Source organism: Medicago truncatula, chromosome 6 (genome assembly GCF_003473485.1).
Source record: "Medicago truncatula cultivar Jemalong A17 chromosome 6, MtrunA17r5.0-ANR, whole genome shotgun sequence".
NCBI lineage: Eukaryota > Viridiplantae > Streptophyta > Magnoliopsida > Fabales > Fabaceae > Medicago > Medicago truncatula.
Window position 1 is genome coordinate 34,318,542 of NC_053047.1, and position 16,521 is coordinate 34,335,062.

The 16,521-nt window shown below is 32.6% G+C and overlaps 2 protein-coding genes across 2 annotated transcripts; one reads left to right on the plus strand and one right to left on the minus strand.

Moving 5' to 3' along the window:
• The first annotated feature begins 1,128 nt into the window (after positions 1-1,128).
• On the plus strand, positions 1,129-5,347 carry LOC11420180 (disease resistance protein RPV1). Its single transcript, XM_039827210.1, has 4 exons — positions 1,129-1,800; positions 2,010-3,126; positions 3,291-4,396; positions 4,479-5,347. Exons 1-3 carry the CDS (start codon positions 1,304-1,306, stop codon positions 3,549-3,551), a joined length of 1,875 nt encoding a protein of 624 aa, XP_039683144.1. The 5' UTR covers positions 1,129-1,303; the 3' UTR covers positions 3,552-4,396; positions 4,479-5,347.
• Positions 5,348-12,462: 7,115 nt separating this feature from the next.
• Positions 12,463-15,149, minus strand: LOC11408973 (cytokinin hydroxylase). The gene is made up of 4 exons (XM_003619913.4): positions 14,912-15,149; positions 14,545-14,774; positions 13,537-14,145; positions 12,463-13,068 (listed from the first exon to the last, which is right to left on the minus strand). The coding sequence occupies exons 1-4, from the start codon at positions 15,147-15,149 to the stop codon at positions 12,640-12,642; spliced, it is 1,506 nt and encodes a 501-aa protein (XP_003619961.3). The 3' UTR covers positions 12,463-12,639.
• Between the last annotated feature and the right edge of the window lie 1,372 nt (positions 15,150-16,521).

A 16,521-nucleotide genomic window follows, 5' to 3' on the forward strand; every position in this document is an offset into this window, starting at 1 on the left:
GCTAAAGAGAAACTTGTCTTTAGAAAATAGGTCCAACATAAAGTTTTAGGTTTAAGGTTTGGTTTGTGAAGGGTTTGTCACCATGACGAACCAATAATCCCAAGGCGCTTTTTATTATTACTTTTAAACCGTCAAAATCCCAACTTTTCAAAAACTCTTTTCTAATCATTCATAGAGGTTAATTGAATTCAAAAATTCCATGTCGGAACGATACTCTTTATTACTACACCGGTAAACTGTGCACTTGCGGATTTACTAAATCGATGGAAAATTTAGTTTTTTCCTACTATCATATCTATAATATACCAGTGTGTGTTATTCTTATTGACAAACTAGTTTACAATGGAAACAAATATCACAATGTTTTCCTCCCTTTTTCACTTAATCTCTCCATTCATACTTACCAATGCTTCCCTCAAACACTTGAGTTTTTCTTCTTCTTCTTTAAGACATTAGCATGACTAATTTAAGGAAGATAGAAAATGGGAAGGAAGTTTCCCAATTGATCACTTTGATGTGGAAATAACACGGTTGATAAAGAAAGTAGCGTACACTATTGACTTTATGTAATAAGCAAAATTATTCAGAAGAACTAGTCTTGATCCAATCATCCATTTTTCCTCATGTTGTCTCTCTAGTCAACCATCATTGATGTGTACAGTGTCAGGATTATACGACTTTGAAGGTTGCAGTTTGATTTTTGAGGTACTCGTTTACATGGAAGGAGGAAGATGTGTTTCAATGATATTATTGAAGACTGGTCCCACGTGAAAAGAAACCACATTTTCATACGGAAGGTGTAAAGAAAGTTTCAGACATTGTAAAAGTAGAGGGTCTAATAACTCCTAACCGGATCAAAAAATGCATGAGAAGATTACTAACTGACTTTAAGATGTTTGAATAGAAAAGCTTGAAATTAACTATGATTAATTAAGTAGCAGAGTAAAAAAATACATGCAGCAGATGAGGAATAGAGCTGAGAAGTAAAACGAGTAAGAAATCTTGCTAACTTACGTACCATAAGGCCAAACTAATAATAATAATAATTATTATTATTATAATAATATATTTCTTTCAAGAAATTAGTAAGAACTCACAGCCACAGGGATACTTTCAATGATATTATTGTGTGATTGGTCAACACGGATATAGAAAGTGGTAAGGAAGTTTCACAGTTATCGTTATTATCAATAAGGTTTCTCCTTTTATAGTTACATATTAGAGACTCCACACACCACAGTAACATACTCATTCATATTCTGCATTCTCAAACTCTTTCTTCGTCCAATTTCTCTCAATTCTCATGGCTATGCAGTCAACTTCCTCTTCAGTTTCATATGATTTCAAATACCAAGTGTTTCTCAGTTTTAGAGGCGCTGACACTCGGTATGAATTTACCGGCAATCTCTACAAGGCTCTTACAGACAAGGGAATCCACACCTTTTTTGATGATCGTGAACTTCAAAGAGGGGATAAAATCGAACAATCACTCAATAATGCCATTGAAGAGTCTAGGATTTTTATTCCTGTGTTTTCTGCCAACTATGCCTCTTCTTCATTTTGTTTGGACGAACTTGTCCACATCATTCGCGTCTACAAGGAAAAGGGGCGCCTCGTTTTGCCTGTTTTCTATGGTGTGGATCCTGGTGACATACGACATCAGCGTGGGAGTTATGCTATACATCTCACTAAGCATGAAAAGAGGTTCGGAAATAACAAGGAAAACATGGAGAAATTGCTTCAATGGAAGAAGGCTCTGAAACAAGCTGCTGACTTGTCTGGCTTTCATTTTAGTCTTGGGTACCAAAATTTACTTAATTTCAATTTTGGCCAATAATCTCATTTTAAATCTTAAATGTGAAACACATTTTTTTTTATATTCTTAAACAAGTATTAGTTATTTATTAGTAAAAACAATAAGAACTCTTAAAAAATATTATCAATACATGGATGTGATTGTGATGTTTTTTTTTTTTTTTTTTTAATAAATAACTTATCTTATTGGGCAGGAATGGATATGAATACAAGCGTATTGGTGAGATAATCAGAAACGTCACCAACCAGATCAATCGTGTTAGTTTACATGTTGCCAAATACCCGGTTGGATTACAGTCCCGAGTACAACAAGTGAAATCTCTTCTTGATAACGAATCTGATGATGTGGTCCATATGGTAGGACTTTACGGTATTGGAGGTTTAGGTAAATCAACACTTGCAAAAGCAACTTTTAATTCTATTGCTGATAAATTTGAAGTTTTTTGTTTTCTTGAGAACGTGAGAGAGAATTCAGCTAAGCATGGCTTGGAAAATCTCCAAGAGCAACTCCTTTTAAAAACAATTGGAGAAGAAATTAAGTTAGGAGGTGTTAGTCAAGGTATTCAAATCATAAAAGATAGACTACGCAGAAAGAAAGTTCTTCTGATTCTCGATGACATTGACAAACTGGAGCAACTAGATGCTTTGGCTGGAGGATTTGATTGGTTCGGTAATGGCAGCAGAGTCATCATTACAACTCGAGACAAACAATTACTTACCAATCATGAGATAGAATTAATGTATGAAGTAGAAGGGTTGTATGGGACAGAAGCTCTTGAATTGTTAAGGTGGATGGCTTTTAAAAATAACAAAGTACCGTCAAGTTATGAACACATTTTAAACCGTGCAGTTTCATATGCTTCGGGCCTTCCCTTAGTATTAGAAATAGTGGGTTCCAATTTGTTTGGAAAGAGCATACAAATATGGAAGGGTGCATTAGATGGATATGAAAGGATTCCTGACAAAAAGATCCAAGAGATACTTAGAGTAAGCTATGATGCTTTGGAAGAAGAGCAACAAAGTGTTTTCCTCGACATTGCTTGTTGCTTCAAAGAACATAGTTGGGAGGAGTTCGAAGATATACTTCGTACTCATTACGGCCATTGCATAAAACATCATGTTCAAGTGTTGGCAGAAAAATCTCTCATAGTGATTAGTAGATCGAAGTGGGGATATATTTATGTGACATTACATGACTTGATAAAGGACATGGGCAAAGAAGTAGTCCGACAACAATCATCTAAAGAGCCCGGTGAACGCAGCAGGCTGTGGTGTCACAATGATATTATTCATGTTTTGCAGGGAAACACAGTGAGTAAGATTGATATTTATGAACAATTTTTTATTTTAGATTTAACAATGAATTAGTTATTTTTTGACTTATAAATGAACTTACGCTTAATTACATGTGCATTTTCTCCATATCTTATTTGTATTGTGGTTAAATTCATTAACTCTTTTTTTTTTTTTTAAAGGGAACTAGTAAAGTCGAAATGCTATATATGAATTTCCCCTCCAAGAAAACTGTAATAGATTGGAATGGAAAGGCTTTCATGAAGATGACAAATCTCAAAACACTTATTATTAAAAAGGGCCATTTTTCTAAAGGTCCAGAGTACCTCCCAAGTAGTTTGAGAGTATTGAAATGGGATAGGTATCCTTCGGATTCTCTATCATCTAGTATTTTGAACAAGGCAAGTGAAATAAGTTCATTTTCCAATTGTGTATATTTATAAATTCACTACTAGATTATTGTGTTTTATTTTTAGTTTGTTTTTTCTTTGTGTTTATGCAGAAGTTCGAGAATATGAAAGTCTTTTCATTGGACAAGTGTCAACATTTAACCCACATACCCGATGTCTCATGTCTTCCAATATTAGAAAAATTCTCATTTAAAAAATGTCGTAATTTAATTACAATTGACATCTCGATTGGGTACCTAGATAAACTTGAAATCTTAAATGCAGAGAATTGCAGCAAGCTCGAGAGTTTTCCACCCTTACGGTTGCCCTCCCTTAAGGATTTGAAACTCTCTGGCTGTAAGAGTCTCAAGAGTTTTCCAAAATTATTATGTGAGATGACAAAAATAAAAGGAATTTGTTTGTATGATACTTCCATAGGAGAATTGCCATCTTCATTTCGAAATCTCAATGAACTTCATTATTTACAAATATTTGGAGATGGAAAGCTCAAAATTTCAAGCAACATTTTTGCGATGCCTAACAAGATCAATTCTATTTCTGCTAGCGGTTGTAATCTATTATTGCCAAAAGACAATGATAAAATGAATTCAGAAATGTTTTCAAATGTGAAATGTCTTCGTTTGAGTAACAACCTCTCAGATGGATGTCTCCCGATATTTCTCAAGTGGTGTGTTAATGTGACATCTCTAGACTTATCAGGGAACAAATTCAAAATTATTCCTGAGTGCCTTAGTGAACTTCACCTTATTGTTGACCTTTCTTTGGATTTTTGCGAGTATCTTGAGGAGATTAGAGGGATTCCACCCAATCTATACAATTTCTCTGCAATAGGATGTGAATCATTGAGTTTATCAAGTATAAGAATGCTATTGAGCCAGGTTTGTTTCATTTTATTGCACTAGTATTGCTTATATAGTATTCCTAGTCGGTAATGTAATATATCTTATACTGATCTAACAGAAACGACATGAGGCTGGAAGATGCACCAAGATTTGTTTGCTAAACAAAAGTGAGGGGATTCCAGATCGGTTTGAGCACCAAAGCAGAGGAGACACAATTTCTTTCTGGTTTCGTAAAAAAATCCCTTCTATACGTTCTATTATTCTCCTTCGAGATAATCCTCTGGAGAATCCAAGAGTTAAAGTGTTTGTTAATGGCTATTACGATAATCTAATTGCCAATCATTTTAACAGTTTCATTTTCCTTGTCAATTTACGATTGAATCATACATACCTATTTGATCTGAAATTGGAGGAAATTGTTGAACTAAGTTCGAGATTCATGTTTGAACTTGACGAAGCACTTTCAAAAAATGAATGGATTCATATCGAGCTTCAAATTGGGAGATGTTTGTCTTTCATTGACAGTCCAGAAATTGGAATTCACGTGTTGAAGGAGAAAAGGAGCATGGAGGAGGATGTGATATTCACCAATCCTTATAGTAGAAAGAGAAAATTAGATATGTATCTCAACCCTTATAGTAGAAAGAGAAAATTAGATGAATATCTCAATAATTCACCATCACCACAATACTACATTGTAATAGGGGAGTATGTGGATCCAAGTGGATTGGAGCAAATGGCTTCTTTATTGGCTCGCTTACTGACAGTTCCTTTTGTTCCATTATATTTTTCTTTTTGTTTGCTTGTTTTCTCTTTTCTTATTCAGAAATGCTATTTGTAGCAAATTTCTCACTAATTGCGTTCCACCCGATGAAATTTCACACTGGCTGGAAGACATGGGATGGTGCGGTATAATTATAGTTTGACTTCTCATCTTGTAACATTTCCCTTTCTTAATTTATTTTTTGAAGGAATTTCCCTTTCTTATTTTGTTTTGTACACATTTTATCATTTTTTTACTTCATCTTAGCAAATCCTACTGTATGTCTCCAATTAGTGGAAAGCATTGTAAATGGTGCTTCAACTCAAGGTACTATACATACTAATGATTCTATATCCACGGGTGAGCATGAACGTAGGATGATAAGACACTTGATATTTCTTTGCTTGACCCCATTAATTTGTGAACAATATATTGTTCAGAAATTTTCTCATTGAAATCATGAAAAAAATGATAGAGAAAGAAACATGAGTCGAGCCTGAATTTCGTTTCATAGTTCAGTTTTGGTTTTGTACTTCCAAGCCTGAAGTTACAAACTGGTTCACGATTTCTCTTTAATCTTTATTTGTATGACTTATAATCTTTTACATCTGATGTAATAAATTTCATTACATTTTCTCATTTTGACTGCATGTTTCCGTTTTAGAACTAAAATATCTTAGAACTTTTGTTTTCAAGACTGGATCTTCTAATGTTGAAATAAAGTTATAAACATGACGAAAGTGAGGTTTCTAACATCTACCTTCAATCTCCCTATCCCCATTTTTAAAAACATTCTCTCTCATAACATTGAACATGGAAAATCCATTCCCGTTGATTTCAAGCCAGTTGTCAGTAATTTACAGAACTTTTCTCTATCCAAAACTAAGCATTTTCTTGTTTTTTGACTGTACATTGTCAGGAGTCCATCTGTAGTGATCTGGCTATTCGCATTGTCATGCGGGATGTCTAGTGGTTGCTCGTACCACAAAATCCGTTTGTTGCTCGAAAGGGCAATGAGTAGTCTCAGTTGAAGAGTTTTCAGAATTTCAATCTTAGTATACAAATTGGATTCCACTTGTCCAAGAAGAAATGAAGCATGGAGGAGGACGAGGTTTTCACCAATCCATACGGAAAGAGTAAATCAGATAAGGATCAGATTTTCTGAGACACAACTTGTGTAGAAGCAATAACGCTGTATGGCTCATGTACATATGATTAAATTGCCTTTAGGAATACAAGTGTTTGTACATACTGTGATATTGAAAGATAGTTCCTCACAAATCACAATCTATGTTCAATGACGTAAACTTCCATTTCAAAAAGTTGGATGCATAGTTTATATATTTTTTTTTTATTTTCTCAGTTCAAGTGTTTGATTATGGTACTTCAATGCAATGTAGATAGCGTTTCAAACCAAGTATAGTCACACTCCAGAGGATAGTAAGAACTTGTGCGAGAAAAATTCTTATATATTGCAAACGATATTTCCTTATGGCTGATCATGCTGTCACAGGGATTCCTCCTATATGTTAGTTCATCATAGATCCTAAGGTATTTTATGTCGCCATCTGTTGAAGAAATTCATATTTACTTGTGTACGTTAATGCTTTTTTATTTTATTTTTTATTGTAATTTGATGCCATGATGGTGTAAAACACTATTAACCCATAATTCTATAAATGGATTCATAACAAGGACTCAAATAGTATAGACTTTAAATTCAGATGCAATATTTTTATAAATGGCCATGCATGTTAGAAAAAGCTGAATTTGGCACATATCTATATGACCTGAATTTGGCAATGACGGTTAGAAAAAGCTGTAGGAGGAAACTCAATTCGTATGCTAATATAGAACAAATCTGCATGTTAAAAATGAAACTCAAGTGCATTGCAAAGTGGTAAACTTTTATTTCAAATCCTTAAGTCAACCAATCAAATAGCTACTAAGAATAAGATAACGTATTATCTAGGCTTAATGTCACACACCTGCATGTCCTAAATCAATAAACAATAAAATTGAGAGCCGTTTGTTGTATTGGCAGCCCTAAATCAATTTGTATGGTGGGAAATTATATATATATCTTATTACATGGGTTGGTGATAATTAGTAAAAAAGTTGAATATTCAACCAGGTACAAAATTCTCTTTAGTATATTCAAAATGCTGAATGAGAATATTTAGTTACGGTATTGTAGTTGCACCAACTATATTTGCATGCTTTTTGCTGTAATATTAAGGTTTTGGTCAATTTAAAATCAACTACGTAACCGTGACTGCTGCCACAATTTAGAACAATGGGGAGACTTACCGAATGATTTTTGCCAAGAAGAAAAGTAAGGAAAAACTTGTGAGCGAATATCATTTGTGAGATTTGAAGATGCAACGCAAGATTTAATGCTATTTGTTGTGAATTCGGGGCTCAAATTTCACACCAATACAAACTATATGATGTGTGGAGCAAGTATCAATGGAAACCAATAACCAAATGTAAATAACCACAAGCAATAACAACAATATAAACCTAGTCTATAAACCAAGTGCATAGCAAAACCACAATCCAAAGCAAGGAATAAACAAGATAAAGAGAGAGTAAAGAAAAGATAACAACACCAAGAAATGTTCACCCAGTTCAGTCAAACTTGACCTACTTTGGAGGAGAGATTGATCTCTCCAATCCACTATCAATGAGTTCTTACAAAGAGATACAAATGGATTACAAGAAATTAGCTTCAACAAGCTCACAAAGAACAACTCTAATTTCTACCCATTTTTCCAATCTCACCCAATGAACAAGACACTCATGATTTTCACTCTCCCAAGGTGTTTACAATTGTTTTCCAACTCTAGAATCTAACCCCCAAAAGAGAACCAACCCTTAGCCTTTGATTTCACTAAGAATCTTCTCTTTTGGTTTCACAAGACTCGCCCAAGTTGCTCACAAATGACTCTGCGCTCATCTGTTTCCCAACCCCATGAATCTTCTCCAAAAGGCACCAACCTTTTTCCCAAGAGACTCCTCTTTTGGTTCTCCAAGATTCACATCTTGAAGTTTTAAACCTTACTCAAAGACCCTCAGCCTTTATTATCTAAAACCCTAAAAGTTCCCTCCTTTGGTTTCCATGAGATTCACCAAGCTTACCCAACAAATGGATCATGGAGTGCTTATATATTGTTTAGATCCGGACAAATTCGTGTCACGTTTCTCCAAAATCGTGTCACGATTGAGCACCCTACAAAACAGCTCTCGACATTGCAAAATCGTGACACGCTTCACACGATTCCAAGTTTTCCGAAACACCAAGACATGTTAGTGTTATTGCAAATGGAAACATGTTTTCATCAATTAATCATATAACAAAAATATATTGAATTAGCATAGTGTTCAAGACATGTTAGTGGATTGGAAATGGAAACATGTTTTCATAAATTCGTTTAGAGACTTCAGTAGACTTTAATTTTCTAATGCAAATTCTCATAATTAATTAATAGAACACTATTAAAGAATAAATTGACTGTCCTCAATTTCAAATGTTTATTTATGATTTGGTAAGTTTAAAAGAGGAAATTGTCCGATTCTATAAGGTGTCATCGATGGTGGGAAGGTTTGCTAGTTTCTCATGATGTGAAAACTATAGATTTAGTAAGCCACTTTTGTACATGGCACCTTGTTAATTTATGTTTATTTATGAATATAACCATGCATTAACTTTTTTTTTTTTTATGAATCAAGACAAATTCTTTTTGTTATAATTCTTGACATGGGTCCTACACGGGTGAAAAGTTTTAGTTATTAATGGGCATCTAAGGTTATATTCATTTATGAGGAGAAGAAAATTTAAATTTGAAAAATACTGAAGAAAAAAAGTCTATTGGCAGGTAAAAATTGTTTCCCATCCCATGATGAGAAAATTTGACACTTCTTCTCCCACCATACACGTCATCTTCAGTTCATATTAGTGTGAGAAACAAAATAGTACATTTTCAACTCAACAAAAAGAATAAGGTTGTTGTCAACGTGGTATATTATTAGTAGGCTTTATTTTACCCTCTATTTTATTACTAGTCTACACTCCTACTGATACATGAGCGTATTTTTTTTTTTGGTTACAATACATGAGCATATAATACTGTATTACTTTCATTTGAATACTATATACTTTTGCACAACAATATTTAAAAGGAATTAATTTATATGCATCTAGAAGTCTAACCAAATATATTTTACACTATCGAGTAATCGTAACTATCAAATCAATAAAAGTTTTTGACTTTTTCCCAACTAGATTTTTGACCCTGCTCGGATTTATTGTAAAAAAATTAACATACGAATAATAAAATACAATATATAATTGATAACGGTGAAAAAAATAAATTGTAAAGTCACATCTTTTCATTTGCAAAGCTCTAAATATTAAAATATATGATTTTTGTGTTGTGTGTGAAATTTTTACATGGTTTACAGTTTTTATTTTTATTTTTAGAGAAACACGTTTAGGGTTTGGTATATATAACAAAGTTTAAATGGAAATTACGGTAGCCTAGTTTGCATGGAAATTAAGATATTCTGTTTGTAAACGTATTAAATAAGTGTAGAAAATATTATAAAAAAAAAAGGCAACAGGTATGAATGAGATAAAGGCATGAAATTGGTTTAAAAAAAGAAAGTGTACAAAATATTGTGAAAAAAAAAAACATGAAATTAGTGCGATGAATTTTTCTAATGTTGTGTACAAAATATTGTCAAAAAAAAAAAAGGCAAAAAGGCAAGAGGATAGGAATGAATTGGTGCGATCCATTTTTTTTAATATTAAATAAGTGTACAAAATATTTCCTTAAATATGAAAGTGTACAAAAAATTGTAAAAAAAAAATATAAAATAGAAGGCATCAAACGTGATCATTGATATGCTCATAGTTTCTAGAACAAACGTGCAGCATCAAATAAGTGTAGAAAATATTTCATTAAAGAAAAAAAAGCGAGAGGATAAGAATGAAATTGGTGCTATGCATTTTTTTAGATGTAATTTGTTAAGTTAAATAATTGCAAACCTAATAAAGCAAATAAGCTGGAAAAAAATTAGGTTAAATTGTTGCAATCTAACAAAGTTAATAAATAAGGATTCTATATCAATTAGCAAAAGAGAAATGATATTTGAAGATCCATTTTTTGACAATTTTTTATATAATTTTCTCTCTCATACTCACATCATTTTTTACTTTATCTCTCTATTGTTTTGGTTTTCGTGCAAATACATAGTTTTTCTTCGTAAATTATGGTTGTCACATAAGTTGTCAATCAAATGGTTGTTCAAATAAGACTTCTCTTTGCAAAAATGTCGAAAATGTTGGGAGAGATGATGTGATTGTGGTTTGAATCTGATTTCTCCACTTCTCCACTTGAGTGTGGTTTTTTTTTTTTTTTTTTTATGTCCGAAGTTCGAATCCTGAACCTTGCATATATTATACATTGTTCTTATAAACTGAGTTACGTTTACGGGGACTTGTGTGTGGATTTTTAATGGTTATTTAATATTTTGTCTATTAAAAAAATATTTAAGTTTTATTTTAACTATCTCTAAAGTGAAACACAATCTAATATTTAGAACAAATGTGCATAGAAATTAATACATCTTAATTCTAATTAAATTTTTTGTTGATATTAATTCTACTTAAATTTCTGGTGAGTAAAAATAAAATAAAATCATTATATGCGAAATGAAGTAAATGCAAAAGGTGAATATTGAATGTTATATGATCAGGGAATAAGAAATCAAAATAAATAATTTTATTAATTTTTTTTTTATGTGTATATGATTACATAGACAAAAACAACTATTCGTATTTTTGAGACAAAATTTTTTAAATGAATTTCTTAACAAATTCTATTAGAGCACTAGTTAGTAAGTTATTTTACAAAAGCCAACATTTCAATGATACTCGTTTAAATAATTAAATGAGAAACGGAATTTAAAAATGAACATTTCTTATCTTTATTTCTAAGAAATTTGGTTTTAGAAGTAAAGTTTACCTCCCTTCTTTCAGTTATATATTAATCAATTTGCTATTAATGTATATTGTTTACTTTGATTATTGAAAAGAAATATTGTTTGCTTTGAAATATATAGGAAAAATTCTAACTAAAAATGATTTGAAAATTTATCACAAAAAGTACAATTAAATCACCTCAGAAAAAGTAAAGTTAAATGAAATCAATGCTTCTGCTAGAACTTATAAGCAAAAATTACAATGTAAAAAACATCACATGGTAACAATAGTCATATGTTGACACCCTGATATATTATTAATTAAATAAAAAAGAAGACATGGTCTTGACCAATAAAAAAAAAAAAACAAGAAGACATGGAAATGAAATTATGGATACACTTAGAAGACTAGCCCAAAAACTAAGGAAACACAGACAAAACCTGATTACCTCATTAACAACCTTGCTTGAAAAATTCAACGGGGTAAAATCAAGTGAAGGAAAAAAATAAAAAGGGCAGCAAACTAAAACTTATGTAGTCAACATCGTACTATAGCCATGTAGTGGAGTGGTCTTACGCCGCGCCAAGAATAGAAATAATCAGGGGCAGACCTGGCCTCACAAAACCAGTGTGGCATAATTTTTTGGAGGTCGTCTTATATATTATTTCTCACAATAATACTCATAAAACAATTGTATAGATTAGTGGTACATATCAATAGATTTTACTTTAGGGATGAAAGGGACGCGCCTTTGCCACTACATAACACCATATACATTTGTTTAAATTACAAAATTTTACTTATATAATATAATAATTAGCTAAAAATTAAAAATATATATATATAATTGGGCCTGGACTGGTGTGGCACTTGCCACAGTGGGCGGTCGTCCCAGGTGTTATAGCGGCGCGGGTAGCGGGCTTTGACCCACTATTTTGTTTTTAACGCAAAAACCCTATATTTTAAATCGCTTTGAGGGCAATTTGAGAATTTCATATTAACCCCTGAAAGTTTAAAGTATTGTCACATTGGTCTCTCACTCAAATAAAAACTCAATTAAATCTTTCATTATTTAATCCATATGACCTTAACTTTGTTTAACACGGTGACGGTGACGTGTGATGTTAACCTCCATTAGAGATACTCATGCATGTGTGAGAATCAAAAAATAACATAAATATTGATGATGTGTCGAAGGACTAAATCGAAAGAGAAGACATAATTGTTCCCCCTTCAAAACTTTTAATCTGAAAAATCACTAACCCTAATTTTTTTCCTTCCATTCAATTTTATTAAGGTGAATCATATTCAATGAAGAACAAGAAGAAGAAAATGGGAGGTGGTGCACATGCGTCACAGTGAAGTCAATCATTTTTATTGCAGATGAAACCTTAGTACATCTTTATTGTGGCAATGGTAGAAGGATTCCTAAAATCCATATTAGCTTGAAAAACTAGTTAAGACTAAGAAACAAAGAACATCAAAGACATTACAGTGTAGAATTGAGTTGAAGATATCCTCTAGATTATCCTAATTAAGGGGTTGAACAATGAGAGGAAGTCCATGAGCTGGCCTTAGGGAGAGCATGATGGCTGGTGAATGATGGTAACCTGGCGAAACCTTAAAAGTGAAGTTAGAGAGAAGCATTGTTAATACTATCTTGTACTCCATAAATGTCAAGTTTCTACCAACACACATTCTCCCTCCAAATCCAAAAGGTAAATACCCCATCTTGTGTTTGCATCCACCATTAACATCATCGACGAACCTCTCTGGTTTGAACTCATTCACATCATCTCCCCATAATTCAGGGTCATGGTGCATTGCTACTACATCAATCCACATGTTGGTTCCATTAGGCACTGTTACATTATCAACTTTAATGTCTTCTCTTGTTTGTCTTTGCACATTTGGTGATGGTGGGTATAGTCTTAAAACTTCATTCATCACCCATTTCATCTGCATATTCACCCAACAATCAATGCAGTCAACCATATTATATGGTAACTTGTTGCGAGATATAAATATTTAAAAAAAAAGATGATATTCCACGAATATTTCATTTATGGTATATATGTTGGCTGCGTGGACATAAACATGTAGATCAAAGTGAAGTTTGACCATCCAAACAACATTGTTTCAAAAACACACACGTTACTATGATACTACTATGATTCTGAGACAGGTCGAGGAAAATACCTAGAGCATTATTACATTTTTTAATTGTGTTTTTTCCATAAGACAAAATGACTTCATGTGCATGCATGGTATAAGAAATTGAGATTTTATGTTATAAATAGTTTTACCGGCCAATATATGATGACCATAATAAAAATCTTATAAAGTCACGACCAAATAAAAAAAATCTTTATAAAGTAACTTCAAGTGTGTGTGTGTCACCAAAATATATAGTGATTTTAGATTTACCTTCTTTAGACCAGCAAGCATCGTGATATCAAACTCATTGTTTCCCACAACTTCTTTAATCTCTTCTCTTAATTGATTTTGCCAATCTTCATGTGTGGCAAGAAGCAACAAAGTCCATGTGATAGCAAGTGCTGTTGTTTCATGTCCACCAAAGAAGAAAGTTTTGCATTCATCAACTACTTCTCGTGTTGTTAATGTCTTTGCAGATTGGCTAACATCACTATTTTCTTTTACCAAGAAGCTCAATAAATCTTGTTTAGAATTGTTTTTGAGTGACTTCTTTCGAGCTTCGACTATAGACAACAAGATTTTGTCGATTTCTTTGCCAAGTTTTTTAGCCACTAGATTTTTCTTGACATTAAAATACTTGCCAAAGGGAACACCTACATGCCTATTGGTTTTGAAGAGAGTCATTTGTAAAGCTCTTAATTTGTGAAGCACCTCTCTAGCATTTTCGCCTTCCATGCCAAAACTTGTTTTCGCTATGATCTCTCCTGCTGTTGCTATAATTTCTTTCTCTATGTCGATTTCATGTTTGCCTAATTTTATCTGGCTAGTCCATCTATCTATCATTTGATTTGTAGACACAATCATTGTTCTTGCCATGGCCTATCAATTTGATGTGTGAAACAAATTAGAATTAGTAAAAATTGAAAAATAGATGAAAATTTAGAGACAAAGAAAGATAAATCCATTTATATTTGTTGCTATGTGTCATGGACATCAAATATTATTAACAAATTTTTTTCTTAAAATTTTCATCTGATAAATGAAATTACAAATGTCACGTAAATGAAATTACAAATGAATTCGATGAAATATATTTTTGAATTGATGATGAGTTTCACAAAATTGTGAATAGCTATCATGCTTATTTTTAAGAGGAGTGCTACATGCAATACGTATATGCAATACATGAACATTCTTCCCTTGAAAGCCACAATTATAAAGGTCAAAATTATATATGTGCTTATATATTTGAGAGAGAGAGAGAGAGAGAGAGAGAACCTTGAGGTTAAGAGGATTGAATGATGGTGCAACAATGTTGCGGTGACGAACCCAATCATTGCCCTCAACCATGACCAAGCCATTCCCAAACATGGGATCTCTGTCATTTCTAAAAACATTAGGTTTTCCCCATCTCTTTGCCATCACGTCTGTTGACATTTTCTTCAAGAATTCTGCACCCGCAATGTACAAAAAAGGTTCCGTACCTAGCCAGTAAATGAACACCTTACCTGCAAAAACAAAAATTATTTTCATTATTAAGATTGAATCTTTCTAGTTCAGAATATATATTGTTCAATATAGATATAGGACTAGTGTTTTAATTAGTGATTATACAAAAATTAGTAGTATGTTATAGGAAACTTACCATGTAATTTTTGCCAAGAAGAAAAGTAGGGTAAAACGTTAGCATGAATATCATGTGATAGATATGAGTATGCAACGTTATCTTTTATTTTCATCTCATCAATGTTTCCAAGTGGAAACCTTGGGGTTGGTCCTCCTCCTAACCCACAACTCTTAAGCTTTTTATGTTTTAGGATAGGAAAAACCCACCAAGAAAATGTGAGTATCAAGAGCAACAAGAGGCAAAGTGTTGCCAACATGGTAACAAAAATGCAATAATCTAGCCTTATCAACTCCATATGTTTTCCTCTGAAACTCTTATGACTTGTGATTTCTTTATTTGATGATTTGATTGTGCTGATGAAAATAAAGTGCTACCTATAGTATTTATTAGGGGTTGGTCCTCCTCCTAACCCACAACTCTTATAGTATTTATTAGGTTTTTGTTTTCCAAAACTCTTACTCCTATTACCGTCCAATTGTTCAGCAGTTCCAAGATTGCTGATTCTCCATCTCACAAGCTATTTGGACGGGGCAATTAAACATGGTTGGCTTTTGCATTTTCCAGAACACTTAGTACGGTTATTATTACTTTAGAGGAAGAATACTAGTGATATTTATTTGTTTTGATTTTCAAATTATCCCCCGCAGCACTTAACTGCCGGCAGCAGTTAATTGTCGCTGACCCCATAGGTAGTTAATTGCTTCTGGCTTTGCTGCACTTAAGTCCAGTTCTAATTGTGATTTTACGCGTTTCGGTCGAAATATCAAAATAAATCGAAACTTATTCATAATTCTGCGAAACTTTACAGACCATCGCAGAAAACCAGCTCAAAATTCAATTTCTAGATTGACGTTTTGATGTTTTGATTTCTTGAGTTATTGGCGCATTAAAAATTCATACTTAATCTATCCGTTGTTGAAAAATTTTAATTTTTTGCAGGAAATATTTTTTTTATGTTCTTAATATGTGTGCAAAAAATAATGAAAAAATTCAACCTCTATAGAACTTTCGGACGCACGGTTGGAAAATTATTGCAATTTTACGCGTTTCAATAAAAAATTCAAAATAAATTGAGGATTAGTCGAAATACTACCAAAATTTGCAGATCCTCTATATGTATTTTTAGATAAGTGTTTAAAAAAAATTGCTCAAAATTCAATTTTTAGGTTGGTGTTTTGATGTTTTCGTGTCTTAAATTTTAGGCGCGTTAAAAATTAATATCTAATTCTTCCCTTGTCGAAAAATTCAAATTTTTTGTGGGAGATGTTATTCTTTTTATAAACATGAGTGCAAAAAATCGTGAAAAAATTCAACCTCTAGGACACCTTTTCGGACTCGCATTTGAAAAAAAAATTACTATTTTGCATGGTTTGGTCGAAAAATCAAAATAAATCGAGACTCAGTCTCGAAATCCTACGAAACTTTATAGACACCTCTATAAAAGGGAGAATACTTACCTATAGTTTCATACATGCTGTTCAGCCAGTTCTTCAAATGATTTTTCATTAAACGGTATCGTTTAAACAATTTTGGGCTGCATTAGTTGATACAGCTTTCGACAGTTTTATTTTAAATTAGTAAGGAACCGTGTGAACAGTATGTAGAGCACAGCATGTAAGTATTTTCCC